General features: G+C 42.5%; 1 protein-coding gene across 3 annotated transcripts in view; it reads left to right on the top strand.

Annotated features, from left to right (window-relative positions):
• The first annotated feature begins 13,163 nt into the window (after positions 1 to 13,163).
• Positions 13,164 to 18,632, top strand: part of PICALM (phosphatidylinositol binding clathrin assembly protein) — a 66,237-nt gene continuing 60,768 nt past the window's right edge. The window contains exon 1 of one of the 3 annotated variants that reach the window (XM_083885258.1): positions 13,164 to 13,317. In XM_083885258.1, coding sequence (XP_083741384.1) covers positions 13,188 to 13,317 — 130 coding nt within the window. In that variant the 5' untranslated portion in view covers positions 13,164 to 13,187. The remainder of the gene's footprint in view (positions 13,318 to 18,632) is intronic. The other 2 variants (XM_083885257.1, XM_083885256.1) reach the window with 2 other exon arrangements.

Genomic DNA, 18,632 nt, shown 5'->3' with positions numbered 1-18,632 from the left:
ACAGCACCCAGAAATAGACTGAGGAGGGGACACATCCCATCAGTATGAAAGTCAAAGAGCTTAGCCTCTTCCATAATTATGGTTTAAAGTACCTGCAGTCACATCTGGAAAGCAAAGCAGGATATGTATTCTCCTCCCCCTTCCTCCTCCTTTCCATGTGAAAGGCATGGCGCTATGATGTACTGTCCGAGGGCTAAGGTCATGTTTGCTTTGATCTGATAACAAATTGTATAATAATAGCTGGTTGGCATTCAAGGAAAACCTGCTTGTTTTAACTTGTGGTTTATCATCAGAAGTGGAAACAAGGATTAGTTCTTTTCAGGGACACATCAAACGAAGGACAGTTTGCAGGAGACAAATTCCAGACAACTGGCCCATTGTGCAGACAAAACTCAAACTTTTAAGCTTTTAATAAAGCTTCTAGCTACCTCTCAGTCAGGAAATTCTGATAGTTGTGAAATGGCATGGGCTTGAATCCCAGCAAGACCCAGTATCTATTCTTACTTCTGCTACAAGTTTGCTTCTCAATGGCTTATTAGTTTCTAGAGGGAAACTGAAGACCTTAAACTTAAGTAAAATAAATTCCAGGGCATATCACCTTTGGCTAGCTTCTTTATGGAGATAATAGTGTTTACTCCTTAGCTTTATGAGGGTATTTGAGATGTTATTACAACTGTAGTACTTTGACCATGTAAATGCTACGTTGTCATAATATCCTCTCCTTCGCTCTGTTATGTCTAAAACAGGACTTTGAGATTTATAAGTGTCTCAGTCATCCTTCTTTCCTGGGTGTCAAAGACATCAGGAAATCGTGCTCGCCTGTGACAAAGGCTTCTGAGTCAATATTAAATACAGCTGAGGGTTTGACTCCTTGTTATTACATCACTAGGAGAACAGGTAATGTATCTGGAAGCCATAGATCAAGGATATGTAATATATCACCTGCTCTTTGGGTACCAATGCACTCACAGACTCATCTTCTTGGAAAAGCTGGCCCTCTGACACTGCTGACTATATTTCAGAGCCAATGAACAAACCATTATTTCTTCTTTCAGAGGCAGATTTTTGCTGCAAATAAATATGCTTTAAATTGTGTCATCTTCAGAATTGTAACTCATATTTTACTGCTTGGAATAAAAATGTTATTTTCAGCATTAATAACCTAACTAAGTCAAAGTGTTCATTTATGTTTTGACCACAAACTCTCTCCAATGCCAGTATAGAACTCCTCTGGAGTTCCTGGATGTGGTCAGAAATTCTGATAAATAAACAAATCAGTAATAAGCTTGCTTAGGAATCCTGGTTTTTAAATGTTTCAAGTCTTTCTCACTGTTTGAAACTCCCTAAAGCCTTAACTCTAGATCACTCTCTTTCTTCCTGAGAAGTCCTGCTGCCTTTCTTAGTCATTTTGAAAGGCTGAGTTCTCACAAATTCATTTAAGAATAGAGGAGAAGCAGTGGAGTATTCTGTTTCGCATTTGTGAAATACATAAGTGAGATGTTCAGCCACTGGGGAGGGAGGAGGGCTGGCAGATTAATCATAGTGGAAATTCAGTACTGTGTTTCTCTTTTAAAATAGGCTTGCTATAGTTTCAAAAGACATTATTTATAGAACACCACATGCAGTCAGAGTTTAACAGGCAAGGCAGACAGAAAGTATCAGTCCCAAAGCATGGTTCAGTATTCAGTCACTGGACACCAAAGACTCACGGATTTCATATTCCCAAATTCCCACTCTTGCCTGAACATTCCCACTTCTCATTGCCTTTACTCTGCTGACAGACTCTGGAGCCACATCACAAATTGGAACTGGGAACTCTGATCCAACTGAAAAAGTAACACTGCAAAAAAGGCTGGATAACCATCAGCCATGTTTTTCAGTCAGGTAAATTCCCTGGTCAGATTCATCACCCAGCAACATCAGTGCTGCAAGAACAAGGGTGGTGCAGGAGGAAGGGGTGTTCATAGTGGGAGAAGAGGAGAGTCATGGTGTCTGTTTAAGCAATGCAAACAGGGTGATTTTTAAGCTGGTCCTCTGGTGCCTTCACCCCAATGGTTTGAAGGCAAGCTTCACTTCAGACATGGTGAGTCACTCCCTTTGTTAAATGGCACTATTCACAGCAAAGAAAGCCTAAGGTTGTCCTCTGTTCTTGTGATCTTTGTGGGAGCCTGGAGTCATGTTAGCCATGTGAGAATCTCAGCATCCCTTTGGAAAGGTCAGTTTAACTCAAATACCTCCTGACTGTGGAGGAAAAAGGCATGAAAGTCACATCATAACAGCTCAAAATGTTGAAAGCAAAGAGAAGAATTTCAGGGCCATAACAGCAAAAATGTAATGGCTCCATAGTCCTTGCTATGCCAAATGATATGATAATGCTCAGATATCTTCTTTAAGTGACCTAAGGGAAGCTGCCTCACCCTTTTGGGATCATAGTTAGATATTCACATGTTCGCATCAGTGGAACTGTTTAATTACACAGAGTTGCCTCAACATGATGCTGTGCAAACTTCACTTACAATCATCAAAGCTTGTTCTGTTCCTGTGTTACAGCAAATGCCCTTGCTGCTTCTTTGGGCTCAGAGAAGTGTCAGCACAGCTCTAAGGCAGAACATGTGACTCCTGAGACTTGTGTCCTGCATGGAATCAAAGATCTGTCAAAAGCCTCTGTACCCATGGGAAATCCTCTTCATAATTAACATTTATGTAACAACTCCTTCATGGGCCAAACATATGTTTACATTCCTCCAGTCTGTTTTTTTAAGAGACAGTGCTGGCCAGATGTTTTTGCAGGAGCACTGGAATTAGGTCTTTGTTTTCAGCTCTGCTCCATCTACCCATGCAATATCTCTAAGTCTCTAAGGGGACAAATGCTCCCACACATCCCTTTGTTTACCAAAGAACATGGACGCATTCTGCTTTTCTTGAGAGTGTGTATCAGGGAGAAGTGACAGAGAGCCTGTGGAGTGACTGAGTCATCCTACCTCCCCCACCAAAGGAGTATGGGCTTGGTGTAGAAAAGACATCTGAGGATCTATGAGGAATGATGCCCAAAAATCGTGTCTCACCTAAAGAGGTCACAGCTCTTTAGAGTGTGCTGCAAAGTGAATCAGTGGCCCTGACTTTAGGAAAGGCAAGATTTCTGCCTCACCCTCTAAACTGCAGTGCCTTTCTTGTCTTTGTGCCTCCTGTCTTGGTGTTTATTGTCTGTAAAATGGATGAGCTATTATAATCCTCACCCATTGTGACTTAGAATACATCTCACGGACTTCTGAAAGATGGAAGTTGGTAAAAGAGTAAGGTTCAGTCCAGTTGGCTTTTGAGTAACTCCTCATTGCAAGTTCCCCTTCAGACAGGCTCACAGCCCCAGGACTATCTAACTTAATTTTGGTGAGAACCCCAGTTTTGGGAACTATTGCCTAAGGGTGCTCATGTTATACTGTAGTTTCTGAAGGCAAGTTTTTTAACAGACAAATCATTCATGCTAGGAAAATTCAGTCCTCTGAAAGGATGAGCTGTACTTTCTAGGAAACAAAATTATCTGGATTAGAGAAACACCAAGGGATATGGCAATTTAGAAAAGTTCTGCAGGTAGCTGTTTCTTCCAAAACCATGAAATGTTATATCTGGGAATGAGGCCGCCTTCATAATAAAATCCTTGAGGGAAAAAATAATAAAAATCTAAAGACAGAAAAGGCCACTAAAAGTAAATTTGGTAGCTGTCTCCACACAGCCCTCTCATACAGGGACCAGTGTTACTCTCAAGTTGAGCTGGGCTGTCCACAGAAAAGTGAATGGGGAAAGCAGTTGCCACATGAACTAATTTAATGAATAGCCTCCCTCACCTTACTAGCAGGAATTTGAACTGCAATTTAAAACAGTAAAGCTTTGCAGGGAGGGTAGCAATGTCCTTCCTTAAGGAATTTCTCTGGATTCAGTCCTCACTGCCTCAGGAAAAATCATATTTACCTTTCTGTAATAGGACTGTTTTGAAAACCGCATCTGATTTCATCAGAGGTTTTCTAATTTGGGCTTTTCATAAGTTTTTCATGACAGTTTCTTTGCTTAAGGATGCACATCTGAGAATGACAGAATTCTGCCCTAAAATTTCTATGAGAAAGTATCAGCTTAGTAAGACACTGAAGTTCCATCATACACAGACAGGTGCTACATCTAGTCTAGATTTTTTAAGGACTAATGATGTTTACTCAGTTGATGTTTGTTTCTGTTTAATAAAGAATTTATCCCCATCATAATATTATACCTCTAACCTCATCAAAACCCTTTTCATGCAAATGGGCACATAGAAATTAAAAAGTGGTGGGTTTTAGCACCTTGACAATGGAAAAGGTTCACTCCAGTTGAAACATTTTGAGAATTCATTTGCCATGAAAGACTGGATTCCCAAATGAACAGAACTGTTCATAAGGGATGATGTTAATCTCTATCAGTAAGAACACCAGAGGTTGGCCAAAGGACCTCACTGATTTCAATATGTAAGTAGTATTCAAAATTTTCATGTCACTGATAGTCACTTTCTCTAGATTTTGTTTCTTTCAGTAACCCACAACTTTAAAATTGTGCTTGTCTGTTCTGTTAAAATATGTGGACTAATCTCTGATAAACCACCATATTTTATTTAGTTGAATATGTTTTGGTAACATTTTAAGTTAGCACAGTTAGTTCATGTGCCAAGTATTACATTTTTTCATTCCCTGCAAAATCAGGACAAACTGTACGTCTCCTGCTGTGTCCAAAGCCGATTTGGCTAACTTTCAGCTATTTTAATTAAAGAATTCAGCAATCCTATTTTTATCTGATTTTAAAATACTACAGACACACTGCAGGCAATTTTACTTGTTTTGATGCAAAATTACTTTAATGCAAAAAAAGTTCAGGAGTTTGTTTTATGCTATTCATTTTCACATCCATGCACAGATACCTGCTATAATGCTGAGACCAGTCAGCCAATTACAAAGACTTATCAAATCCACATTCAGGATAAGATTTAAGAATAGAGATTTGGATAAACTTCACTAAATGGAATATCATGGAACAGAGGAGGAGGTAAAAATACAGAGAATACCAACGAGAAGTTTTAAAGGTCTTTCTTGAACAAAACTGGCTGCAATATCAAAAAGTTCTGTTTCGAAAAGAATGTTTCTAATGCTTCTGAAAACTTGGGTTAGCTATTTTTAAAACTATTTACTAAATAAAGTTTATTAGCATTAATCACTTCAGCCAGTGGACTGTAAAATATTGTGGATCAAAAAACCCAGTGATTGATGTAATGGTCTAAGAGTGAAAGGGTTTTGTTAATTTGAGAATAAAAGGATTAAGATCAGGCAGACACTAAATTTCCAGCACCAACTCCCTACTCTTCACCTACACAATTTATTTCTATTCTGCATTAGTATTGCTGGCCATACTCATAGCTTAGAGGGACAAAACCCATTCTGTTTGAAGTCAGTGGGCATTTTGCCATAGACTCAATAGGAACAGAATCTGGCATCTGAAAGCATACTGCCTTGTGATGAAATATAGACCTGCAAAGTATTTGATCTGTGGTTGTACCTGCCCACACTACTGTTTTCTTTACAACTGCTCTTAGTAAAATATTCTTTTAGGCGTCTGACCTTTCAAGTCAACAAGATGTTGCAGAAACTACTTATCTTATATCCTCTTTCTCCCAGCTGTGTTACCTAATCTGAATAAGTTAAATGCATCTGATATCCATTTTTGCTCTTTATCATTATTCACTGCTTTTTTGGTTGTGAGGGTTAAAAATTGCAGGTGCCCAGAATGTTCATCAGCATTTTGCTTTTTTACTTCTTCCTAGGTTTCAGATGCTATTGCAATACATCAAGCCTAGCAATGAACAGGCTCTCTTGAAGAATATTAGAAGTGAATACCAACACATGCAGGGCTACTGTTTGACTTGAGAATATCCCAGTGCAATTTGAGAGACTACAATACTTTCTTTTGGACCATTATTCCTTCTTTACTCCTTTGGTAGCAAGCACTGCCAACATGTCTGGATTTCCATTGAAAAGGGATGCTGTGTGAAAAGCAAAGGCAGGCTTAATTCCTTACTGAAAGCACACAGAGGTGGTCCAAAGAGAAGAACTGGGTAGGTGGATGCATCAAAACCACGGATCCTCTACTACCCTTTGCTCCTGCCTTCAGAAAAGAAGTGACCAATAAAAACTGTGGTGATTTTGTGATCCATAGAAAGTGAGTTTGTTGGCCTGCAGCCAGTTGCCAGTGGAGAGATCCACATCAAACAGTTTTCAGCACAGTGGGTGACTTATGATCTGAAGTCACAGAAGTTTGTTGCCAGATTCACTTGTAGCTTTAAACGGATACGGATTTATTGGGAGGTTACCAAGGAAATGTTACCCTTCTTGTAGTCCCTCTCCCACTCCCCTGGTGTAGTGCTAGCAATTCCCTCGTTCCCAGCATATCACCTCATCCCCTCTCTGGCACCTCAACACCAGCCACAAGCAGTGGGGAGTTGTAGACAAAGCACGACCTGAGTCAGGACTGTGAGTGTGCATTCCCCTGTATTTGCCCTCCACTGTGGGATCTCCTCAAGGCCATTGAGCTGTCATAAAGGTGGGTGCCTGACAAAGAGTTGTGAATGGAGTGCTGTGTCCCTGATCTGACCTGCATCTGTCCCTGGTTTCAGCAGAGAAGACAAGAAAAACATATAATCCAGTTGCTTCTAGACAAGGCTTGTGGCTGAAGCACATTATCAAGACAAGCCTGCTGTGCCACTGCTACTAAGAAAGAAGTGTTTTTTGAGTTCTAAGAAATAAAACTAGGAAACACAGGATGACAGAGGTGAGAACATTCATTCCAATATTACTCACAATTCTTTGCTTCTCAGATCCTGAAAAAGAAAGCAATTTTAAATTCCCATTACTTTCTTTTTTTATGCATTTCCTCAATTTTACTAAACAGAAAGCATTTTCTTTTATGTACTTGTGTGTACTGGAATGAATTAGAACAAATCCTCTATGGATTTTAAGATTCAGAATAGCTTATACACCATCAGAATGTTAGGAGGCATTTATTTAATGTTCTTTTCAGTGCAGTAGTTTGATTTAATCAGCATGAAGTCTGCCCACATGTAAATGCAGTCACTGACCCCTGAAGCACAGAGGCAAACAGCGATAGCCTGACTCACTCCAGTAGGCAAGATTCAGATCTCACATAAAGACCAGGGAGTGGGACCTACCAATACAAGGCTTGAAACCAACTCATTGGCATAAATTGATTTATTTGCTTGAGAAAGAAAACCAGGACTTTTACTGCACAGACCTGATCATGAAGATACTTTTCACATGTAGGTTTTCTTCTGTGTAAGAAGCCCCATTCAAGTCAGCATTGGCAGGCCCCAGCTATTTACTCTCTATAGCTGGCATTGCCAGCATCAACATTTTTGTTTCAGCTCCACATCAAAATTCATGTGGGTGTAAAGCTTTCCCAGACACAGAGCATGAGCACATGATCCTCAACATTAATGAGGGAATTGATTAAGCTCTGCTGCACGTATATGTGTGCAAGAGTGTGAGCATAAGTACCAATTTTAGCTTGGCAGCAGTGGCTGTTCCATTGATACCCTGCCTGTTTGTTTGCTTATAACTTTCCTTAAAAGTATTCCTTTGGGGTTGGAGTGTGTTCTTGCTTTTGGCTCAAAGGTGACTGAAGGAAATGATAGGGATTGCTTCCAAACTTACAGGAGCCCAAAAGGAATGCAGTTCCTCCTGTACTTGCCCTGCTGGCTTGGTGTTTGTGAACTGGCAGGGGAGTGAAGTGAATGACAGTGCCCTCTCAGAGGTGCCCAGAGAAGGATTCTTATCAAATGCTGTCTCCTGCCAAGTCTCACAAGCATTGCCAGCCTGCAATGACGGGGAGAAGCATTTGGCAGCGAGGCCCTTGGTTTTCTACATCAAACTAGGGGGGAGGGATGAGGACAAGTGTCACTAGCAGGGACAGGGCCACTTCTTTTCCTGTATGATAGATGGTCTCCAGAAATTTTGGGGAAGTGTATAGGTGCACTTACCATGCTGGTGAGGCTGTGTTGTAAGGTTTGCCTTTCCTTGTTCAGTATCTGAGTGAGTTACTGTGAGAGTGCTGAGGAAGGATGTGTAAAAAACCACAGTAGGAAAGAGCAGCAGCAGGAGTGCATTAGGAATGTTTGCTAATGGGCAGTGCATGGCAGATGCAGAAGACAGCAAGCCTCTTGCTCTTCAGAGGTGTCAGTGTTTGACACATCCACTGGGAAGTGTGAACAAAATGTAAGGGAGCTTGCTTCCTTTCTCTCTCACACTCAAAGACAATTACTATGTGCATTTGTCAGCCAGGCAGGAATCCTGCTTTTACCATTAATGACATGATCAATCTTGCATTGTGCAAGTTTCATGTCAGGACAGGGAGAGAAAGGTGTTAGAACACACAAGAGGATTCAGAAACATCATATTTGTTTTCTACCTCTACTTAGATACTCTCATGAGGCATGGGAGCTCCTACCCAGATATCCTTCTTCTAAGTGAATATAATAAAATTACTTCTGATTGCTCCCCTCCTGTGCAATGGTACTGACTCACTTTTGTCCCTTCCTACATGCTTTTCTCAAATTGTAAAAATTATGTTAAAATTAATGTCAAAATTATGTTAGCTTTTGGACAGCTGCTTTCTTTGTTGACAAAGTCAGCTCCTTTTCAGGCAACAGCACTGCAAGGGACATTGACTACTAAATAACTAGAGCTGCATGAGAAGGTGACACAAGCTGAAGAGCACAGAATACTGGGTATGAGGAAGGAAGTTGGATATTTGCCTTACAGAGAGAGGCACAAAAGAGGAAAAGCAAAAGGAACAAAAGAAACACGAAAGCTGTTGCTATTTCCAGAAGGAGGGAAGAGAATTGGGAAAAAGATCCCTGATTCACTATGGACTTGAGGATGTTGTTTTTGCAAGGAGTGAATTGGAATAGATTTGAGGATTGATAGATTTGGACTAGATGTGAGGACAGTGTGGAGCTCAAAGAAACACAGGTGATATTAGAGGAGTGCAGAGCAAGAGCTGAATGTCCCTGTTCCAGCAGGAAAATTATGAATAGACTCAGGGTGGATATTTGGATGGATAAGGATGATGTATTTGAAAAACGAATGAACATGAAATAATGATCATTAGGAAAGGAAGGAGCTGAGTACTAAAAGTATGAACAATTAGAAAATGGATACAGGTGAAGCAAAAGGAAAACCTGTGAACAAGCACACTTGGAGTACTGAAGAGGTATATCACTTTAAAAAGTATCCTAACTCCACTGTGTTTCATGACTATTTTGAAATGTTCCAGATTGCAATGATCAATGATCTTGTAGCCTCCTTTCCCCTTAGCCAGGCAATGTGGCCCTTGCCTACCTCTATTGGCTTCTGGTCTTGTTGGCAGCATGAATGAGTAACAAGAACCACACTGCTGGACTACTTCTTTTCACTGTGCCACTAACATGGGTTATTTTAGCCCTAATTTATCTTTATTCCAGTTGAATTTTCTTTATCTTCTTAGAGGCATTGCTGGAAAAAGTTCCTTATTGTCCATGAATTATTTGATTAAGTTGCTATGGTGATGCAAATTATATTGGATTCTTACCATAGTCACAGAAAAACAATATTGGGTAAATCTTTGCCAAAATCTTTGAACGTGGTTTTGAAATTATTTCACTGGAGTTAAACTGGCACAGTTCTACTAGGCTGGGCAAAATTAGGCTACTCAAAAGTGCATCACTAACTGTAGATTTCTGCATATGGTCAGTGAGTGGCCTGGTTCTAGCTGTGCACCTGCTCTGGAGTTCTCTGTTGCCAGAGGTGCACAAGAAATGGACCCCGTAGTGGCCATAGACATGGACAAACGTCAGAGAGCTACATTTGGGAAGCTGGTGTTTTCTATTTCCTACAGTCTCTTCTACATCTTATGTCTACTCAAATGGATGCTGAATTCCTGGGGCTGATATCAAAATCACCTTTCCTGAAAAGCTGGGGAAAATACTACAACCCTTCACAGCAAATGAAACCACAGTGATCCTTCAAATGGGTCATGTGAAACATCTGGATTGTAACTTGTTTCCAAATCATTTATACAATACTGAGAGGGCATTTCCCAACTTTATGCAGGTGGCTTTGCTGCCTTTGTTTTTCCCCCCATTGCTTCCTTGCCTCATCATTCTTACCACTACCTTCAGCTGTTCCAATGCCCAGTCCTATTTCAAACTTATTCCCTCTCTTCAACTTCTCTTCACTAGCCCCTTTAGCTTCCCAAATGATGATTGATATGGGTTTTTTGTTGCTGTTAGCAGGATGGCCTCAAATCCTTGGTAATGAGCCTACAACAGTTTATTAGCATATGCTCACCTTTGTTCCTCACTGGTTTTGTGCCTCAGATGAGTTGATTTCTAATAGACCTGAAATTCAGCCAAAACACCTGGCTTAGATCTGAAGCTGATTAATAGTGTCCCCAGCTCATGGCTCTACAAACAGTGTACAGTGGCATGAAGCAAGGAGGAAGGGCATGGATGCCAGCAAATCATGAGGACTGCAGGCATTACAGTGCGGCAGGCACCTCACAGAGTGGAAATGACACTGTTGCAAGAAAATGATATACATAATAAATTACAGAGGTCATGCTGAGGCGAGGTTTGCAGTACTATACAATACACATGGGAAGAAACAGATCTGTTCACTTGTTTTTGTCCTTCCAGGATAGCTGAATGCCAGTGAAATACTGTCGATTTTGGGGAGCTTGTGAATGCAAGATACAGCATTTTCACAGGACCTAGATCCAAATTCTGGGAGAACTTTTCACAAGAGAAAAGAATGTTGTTTAGGTTTGCCGCTTCACTAAATATAGGACTCCTATCTCTGCAGTAGTTTCTCTTCAGATAAGTACTTCTTTCTCCTTTCATTCTCAAGCACACCCAGGCACACAAACAAAAACAAATGAGTTATAAACTAATCAAACTTGTTTTCTTCAGGTTGGAGAAGAAAAGAGATAATATTTTGATTTCAATTTCCAAATCTTTGGGAGGTGCTCAGATATTATCTATCACAGTGCTTCATCAAACTTCTTGCTGTAATGGCATCAAGTTGTCTCCCAAGCAATTAAAAAGCAACAAACAATTATCAAAACATATTTTGCCATCAGTTCTCTTGCCCATTTCTGCTTACGAACAAGCATTACAAGCAGTATTTTTGACTGTGGAGTAGAACTGTGAGCTTTCTGGGAGCAAGAGGAGCTGTAAAAAAGGCAACATTTATTTTTGGTTTTGGACCTCTAAGATCGAGGTCATTTTTTGTTCCCTTAGGAAAGAGATTTTGTCCAAATCTGGTCTCAGTAACTCCTAGAGTCACAAGCTTCCTCTATTTGGATAGTTTCCCTGTTCCTGGAGAAAGTGATGGGCATCATCAAAGAAGAACTGATGGACCCTATTTCACTCAGGCCAATTTGATGGAATTTCTCCAAATAGCAGCTTGAAATGGGGTGTTGAATCTAGGTCCTAGCTGAAGTTAGCATAAAAAACACCAGTGTGTGTTGCTGTATCTGCAGCCTATAGCAGCCCCTGTGTTTTCATAGTGTGAAGCTTTATGCTAAAACTGTCCTATCCCAGAGTCTGCTACTGTATGCACCAGCAATTTATTTCCCCAGCATGGCTATTTGGGACTCCTCAAGCAGTTCAGAAGGAGCCAAGAGATACAAATACAACAAGTATCCTCAAAGAGCTTGGCATTATGAAGAAAGCAAGTTCTACATGTTGCAAGCCTTCCTTACACACACATATGGCATTATTGGGGTTCAGCTTTCACCAGATGTTCTTCCTCCGACACCAATTTTCCTCACACATTATAAACAGATAATCCTCCTTACACATCCTGTCAGGCAGACAGAGCCGAGTATCATTTGTTTACTGCTTCTACTTAAGTTGCCCAATAAATATTTCAGTGGCTTCATGGACGGGGGACACTTCCAGGACAGCTCCTCAGGAGGCACTTCTGGGAGAAGGAAGAGCTTTGTCGGCGGGAATCCCGTGTTTTTGCCGTGCTAACCACTGCTGTGTGTTTGGGGAGAAGATTCCTGTTGCAGGGAGCGATGGAAGTTTCAGGCACTGGGGCGGTGGGAGGTGAGGAGCCAGGGAGCTGCTCAAGTAACCAGGTTTACAGCTGTGGGTGTCAGCCTGGGGGAAGGCGCCTTAAGGGACAAATTCTCATTTTTATGAACAGAAACCAAGTAAGTTCGTACAAAACCCGAGGACAGAGCCACCGAGTTAGCCCAAGAAGCAGCATTAGCTGACGGCAGAACAGTGTGAGGCTAATAGTGAGAGACCCGAAAACCACCAGCGCTTTTGTGCTGGCCCTGAGGTACATTCGAGACATTTTTGGGAGCTTTCAAATAAAAATAACCCCGGAGAGAAGCCCGATCCCAGCCTGCTCCGATCCCCTCGCCGCCTAACAACATTTTTTTTTTCCCTCCGAGCTTTCTCTAGCCTAAAGACTTTCCACAAAAACTTTCCAGGCTGAGAAACACAAAACTACTTCCCTCAGGGGCGGAGACACCCCCTCGCCCGCCCCACGGAGCCTTTACCCGGCGTGAGGCCGAGCGGGGGCTCCCCGGCTCTCCTGAGGGGAGCTGCCAGGGGCCCGGGGGGAAGGGATCCCGAGGGAAGCGATCCCGCGGGAGGCAGGGATCCCGAGGGAAGCGATCCCGAAGGAATGGATCCTGAGAGAAGCGCTCCCGGCCTGAGAAGCCCCGCCCCTGGCGCGGAGGGGGCGTGGCCTGTGCAGGGGGCGGGGCTGGGGCGGTCACGTGTGGCGGGCGGGCCCGGCCAGGCCCGAGGAGGAGCTCGGCCGCCGCCATTTTCCTGCGGCGCCCAGAGCGTGTCCCTGTCCCCGGCCGGGCGGGCGCGCAGGGGAGGGGACGGCGGCCGGGGGAGGGGGGCGGGAGGAGGAGGAGGAGGAGGAGGAGGGGTCCCTGCTCGGGTGACAGGTCCGTCCCCGAGGGCGGAGCGGGGGCCGCCTGCGGCACGGCGGGGTGAGGAGCCCGCGCAGCTCCGTCCCCCCGGCGACTCCTCCCGTCCCGGCCCCTGAGGAGCGAGCGGAGCCGCGCTCGGTCCCGGCGCCGCCAGCGAACCCGCCATGTCCGGCCAAAGCCTCACCGACCGCATCACGGCGGCGCAGCACAGCGTGACCGGCTCGGCCGTCTCCAAAACCGTCTGCAAGGCCACGACCCACGAGGTCATGGGCCCCAAGAAGAAGCACCTGGACTGTGAGTACCGGGAGGGGACGGCGGCCCCAGGGATCCCCCCGCGCCTCCCGCCCAGCGCCGGCATCGCCCGGCCCGGCCCATCCCGCCGGCCCCGTGGGCACGGGAAGCCTCCCTGGGCGGAGGAGCTCCGGGTGGATTTCAGCAGAGGGCATTCCAGGAGGGCGGGGGCGTAGGGTCGGGGACGTGGCGATGGAGAGCCTGGGAGAGGCTGCTCGGTGTATCTGCTCTCCAAAAGGGGCCTTTCCAGCTCCTCCTTGTGCACAGGGCCCCGGACAATGTGAGCTCCTGAAGGACAGGAGCTGCCCCATGCCCCTTTCTTCGGGAGAGAGGGAACCACGGAGGCCAGGCAGAGGAATGGGCTGCGATTTCCTCACTAATTGATCTCGTTTGCGTCGTGCTAGGGCAGCGCTCCCCCATTCTCTAGAGGAGGTGCAGGAGTTTCAGGAAGGAATAGCTGGTCAGTTATGTCAATTATGTTCCAGGTAATCTACTAGGAAAAAAAAAAAATATCCTTCTTTAACAATCATGTAAACCTTCTGTGTAGGAAAATATATGCAACGACTGTTTGAGGGCCAAATCTCTCTCAGTGAGGATGTTCTTAGTCTTCTTTCTAGTCTGTCTCATTCACTTGAGAAGATGTGTCTAAGACGACTTCTTTAGAGCTTCACTACCTGATCTTAACACATCATACAGGGCCTGGCTATTTTTGAGCTTCTATTAAGAACAGATCAAAGGTGGGAAGGCTTAAAAAGGTTTTCTATCAGCTGTGATCCATCCAGGTGATTATGAAGAGAATGGTGAATACCAAAGTTCACATTAGTGTATTTCCCACTAAGCTGTGAGGTCACAGGGCTGAGTAAGTTCTTGGTCTGAATACCTGAGTGTCTTGCCTCTGTTTATTCTAGGCCTTTTAAGGACAGCCCCCCACTCCCTTTCACTTTCACAAATGTATAATAAAAGATCCTGGAGAGATGTGTGTGTGTGTGCCTTCTCCCTTCCTCCCACCCACGTCTGCAGGAGGTTGAGTCTTCATGAGTCTGGAGAGTTTGTGCCTCCTGAATTGCTCTGTATCCAAATGAGGACACCAGATGATAGTAGTAGGATTCATTGTGCTGTAGTTCTTTCTTCTCTCCACCAGAACCTGTGCATGTTAAGGGTTTAAGAAATTCTTGTTCTGCAAGTACCTGAGACAATGTGATTAATTTTTAGGGTAGCCCCAGAACAGCTGCCTCTGTCTCTTTTTGGTGTTTCCTCATTCATTTTATCTTTTGGCTGAAGATGATCATAACTGAGTGGTCTTGTTATTTTTGGTTAGCTGAGGGTGTCAGAACACTGAGGAAACCTTTGAGTAACTTATTGGCAGGTAGAGAAAACACCTTGTCATGTGGCATGTGTATGAAACCATGGTGCTACTGGATTTCACACAGCACAAGTGAGGCTTTCTGGAAACAAACTTTGTCAGGTTTAGCCTGTAATAGTGCTTGGTAATGAGGCACTTAGGAGCTGAATTATTTTGTGCTGTGAGCTTTGTTGAGAAGAATATGAAGCTGGCCAGAAAACTGCTCTTCGGGGTGTGTGTGTATAAAAGGGTGATGTTCTGAACAGGGAACCTGATGGAGACCTCCAGGCTGCTGCTGCAGGAAGGTGCCTGGGCTTCCTTAGAAAGCTGTCTGGTAGTTGCTGCATGAGAAGACCAATTCCGTGTTTCCTTTTTCTACTCTAGACTGCCAGGAGCTTTAGTTTCTGCCTCTCTCTGAGAATTCTTTTATCAAAGCAACGCAAACTTGGTTTTTCTCGTTAATTAGTCTCTCTTTTTAGTGGTTAAAATAGATCATTGGTAGATGTTTTGTGTGCTACCCTAATATGTTTGTTAGAAGTCTCTGTTCCTGGCATCAGGAAGTGACACATGGTCTTGTATTTTGAACTTTTTCTTTGTTCATACCCTGTATGGTTGTATGCTTTAAAATAAATATTTTTTACGCAAGCTGTGACTCAAGCCCCACTTCTGAACTATTTGTACATAGCTTCCTTTTACAACAAACAGTTTAACTTGGTAAGTGATATGAACTGACATCTCATTGTAAATGACAATCAATATACCAGTCTCCACAGGCGGCATGCTGCCTTAATATTTTTCTGATTATTGCTTATTATAATAATACAGTTAAAACTTATTTTACTCCAGGTTCTGTCCTGAGTGAGTGGATGAGTTTTCCTTCATTACTGTCCTGTAACGAAGTGTTAGTTTTGTGGTGTGTTCTGTGACCATGACATGCATTCTTGTTAACTGTATTTGTTGTGCAAATCTCAAGATTTCTGACTGTCCTGTTACTGAAATAGCTTCTTCATTAAGCTTGAGCTCTCATGAACAGATTTAACTAGCTCAGCCTCATGTTAACTCATAAAAATGGAGGGAAGTCAGACATAGATACTCCTGAATATAATTATTCCTCTTCTTATTTATCTTGCTCCTGACAGAGTGTGGAGTTTAAAAATTGAAGTGCTCTCCATCCTAGGTTGCCTTTATTTCCCTCAGTGGAGATTGTCTTAATCAAGGAAGGTAAAAAGGAATTCTTTCCTTAGCCATGATGGTTAAAATGCAATATACTTCAAAGAATGCTTTCTCTCACATTACAAAGCTTAATTGTTTGGTTTGAGGGAGAAAGATTTCTGATTTACAAGTGGACATGACTTATGATAGGCAGTAACATCATCTTGGATCTGTATGCTTGAATCCATGATACTGTTTTTTTCTTCTGTTTTGAAGGTCCAGCCTTAGAGCTGGATTAAGGGTTCTGTTTGGTAATCTAAATGCTGCTTTTGTTATTGTGGATTACTGTTCTACAGAAATCAGGTTTAATAGCCTTGGAAGGCTCAATGCATAGTTCACGAATTTCTTTTATGGAAAACCTACTTTCACTAGGACTTTGTCCCAGTTTTTACACCTGTCTGAGCAGTGGGAGCTCTAAACTGGTTTGTGGGTTTAACTTGCACACTGAGATTGGTAGAACCTTTTCTTTCTGGTTAGTTTCTTGTCCTCACGTTGAGTGATGGATCGTGATGCTAAGAACAAGTGCTTTAGGTTGTTTGAATATAAATGGTGCTGGGAAACTTGTTGCCGGATTTTACTCCTTCTTTACATGATTCTGAGAGGGAGGTGTGCTTGTGTGTGTATGTGTGGTGGACAATAAATATTAGGAATACCTGGAGATACATTAATATTAGGAATAGCTGAAGTTAATGCCAAGTAGATTTCCCTGGGTTGGTTCAGTGAAGCTGCTGTGGCAGCCGTGGCTCAGTAGCATAAAGATGTTTGTGTGCAAGTGCCTGTTGTGGAGTGTTCTTAGAGCAGCTTTGTTGTGATACACGTTTAGGGTTGGCCTCTGAATGAGCGTGGTGTAGTAACCCTATCAGCTTGTAGCTAATGGAGTGGCCCTCTTTAAAGGGGAATGTGGACAGATGACTTGGAAGGAAGTCGTGATGCTGTAATTACCCATTCTTAACAGGAAATATCTCTGTAATTAAGCCAGAGTGTAATTTCCTTGATTTCTTATTGTAAAAGAAAACGTGTATTTTTAAGGAAGACAGGGGCCTGCTCTGTGTTGGGTAGATGCCTATGAGGAGCTGTATTAGTGAAAGTAAACTTGAAGGAGCTTGTTGGGAACTTAATTCCTAAGTCGCTGGTGTCAGCTGCTTTGGTTTTGTCCAGAGGCTACAACTAGGACAGAGAAAAGCCCAGCTAAAGACTTGCTCCATGTCTGTGCTTCTATTTCAAAGTGAGATGGTACAAAGCAGGTAACTGGTAGAACTGAGGGACAAGGATCATTGCTTTTCCCTGGATCACCCAAGAGATTTGTAGAAAAGCTGGGAAAGCCAGCTGGGAAAAAAGCATTTTAAGTGTTCACTTGCCCTTTCATGCTGAAGTGTAACTGGGTGATGAGGTGAATTAACTCCTGGTTCTGTGGATGCTTCTGTGTTCTCCAGTAGAAACAGATTATCCACGTTCCTTTTATGGTATTGTAGCTCTTCAACAAACATATTTTGCCTCTGTTTTTGGCAGAATCACCTGAAGTTTCTTGAAGCTTTGCTTCCCCTTGCTGTAATTGACTTAAATTTCTGGAGGCAATCCATTGTTATTTTTGCTTAGAAATGTTCTTTGTAACTGTAATTATTTCAAACACAGATAATTGCATTTTTACAACTTTCTTTTGAAGTATTCAGTTTTCTCTCTGAGTTTTTTTCTCCGATTCCTTCACCATTTCTTTCTTTAGCCAGCTTTCTTACTTTTTACTGGAATTCTTTTGGAATATTTGTTTGTGCCTTTTAGTAGGGTATTAGAACTATCATACTCCTCCTGGCTGCCAGAGGGGCAATTTTCTACTCCAGCTGCTCATTTACAGAAAGAATAGCCATGTAGTTGTGCAGCTGTTGTTGTATTTTGCTTAGCCCGAAGCAGTATTCTGCTTCAGATGAAGTAAGAGGCAGGAGCTAAGGAGGAGAAGCTGTAGAACACCTGCAATCAGCTTCCTGTGAATCTTCATACCATCACTGTTTCCCATTAGCTGTGATTATTCAGGGCTCATGTAACTTTGGGCTATAGCTCTAGTTGAGATTTTTTAATTGATTTTTTTTTTTTTAATGGTGCAGTCATCTCCTGCATTTTCCAAAAGGGATGCCTGGGAGAAGCATTCTTCTGCAGCTCAGCCTGTGACCTAATGATCTATTTCAGTCTTCAGTTCCTAATCCTAAAATCAGTTTTTCATTTGTAGATGTGAAGGTTTTAACTTGTCCCTAATGACTTATCTCACAAAGTAATGGTAGTTTGCATAATAATACAAGAGATGACTTATCCAGCATCGAATTTACAGCTTCCTGACTTTTGTGTCTATTGCCTCATGTGGAGTGGATGATTTGTTAATGATGGTAGAATTCTGGGAAGGTTCACTTACAAAATGTTACCAATGTCTCACTCCCTCTGGAAAATCAACATTATTTCTGAAGCAGAGCCACCTTTTGTACTTGAAAGCTTAATTTATTAAACAGCTTTCTTAAATTGAAATTTCTCAATACCATTAAAATATTTTTCACTAAAAACATCTTGCACATCAATTAATGCTTTAAAAATAGCACATAGTAGCTTTACTACTGGTAGGATATGTGCACTTTTCTGTAAACTGTGAAGTAGCTGTTTCTCTGGCATGATAGAAGAAGTCAGGTAAAAATTGTAAGTAACTCAAAGCCCTCTACTGGGGTGGTTATTTAATATTTTCAAGTAGTTTGCCATACAAGTTTCAAGCCATAATCTCAAGTATGTG

The sequence above is a fragment of the Zosterops lateralis genome (genome assembly GCF_965231275.1).
Source record: "Zosterops lateralis genome assembly, chromosome: 2".
In the NCBI taxonomy this organism is placed as follows: domain Eukaryota; kingdom Metazoa; phylum Chordata; class Aves; order Passeriformes; family Zosteropidae; genus Zosterops; species Zosterops lateralis.
Note: the sequence above shows the minus strand (reverse complement) of the source record. Positions and strands in the feature narration are given on the sequence as shown.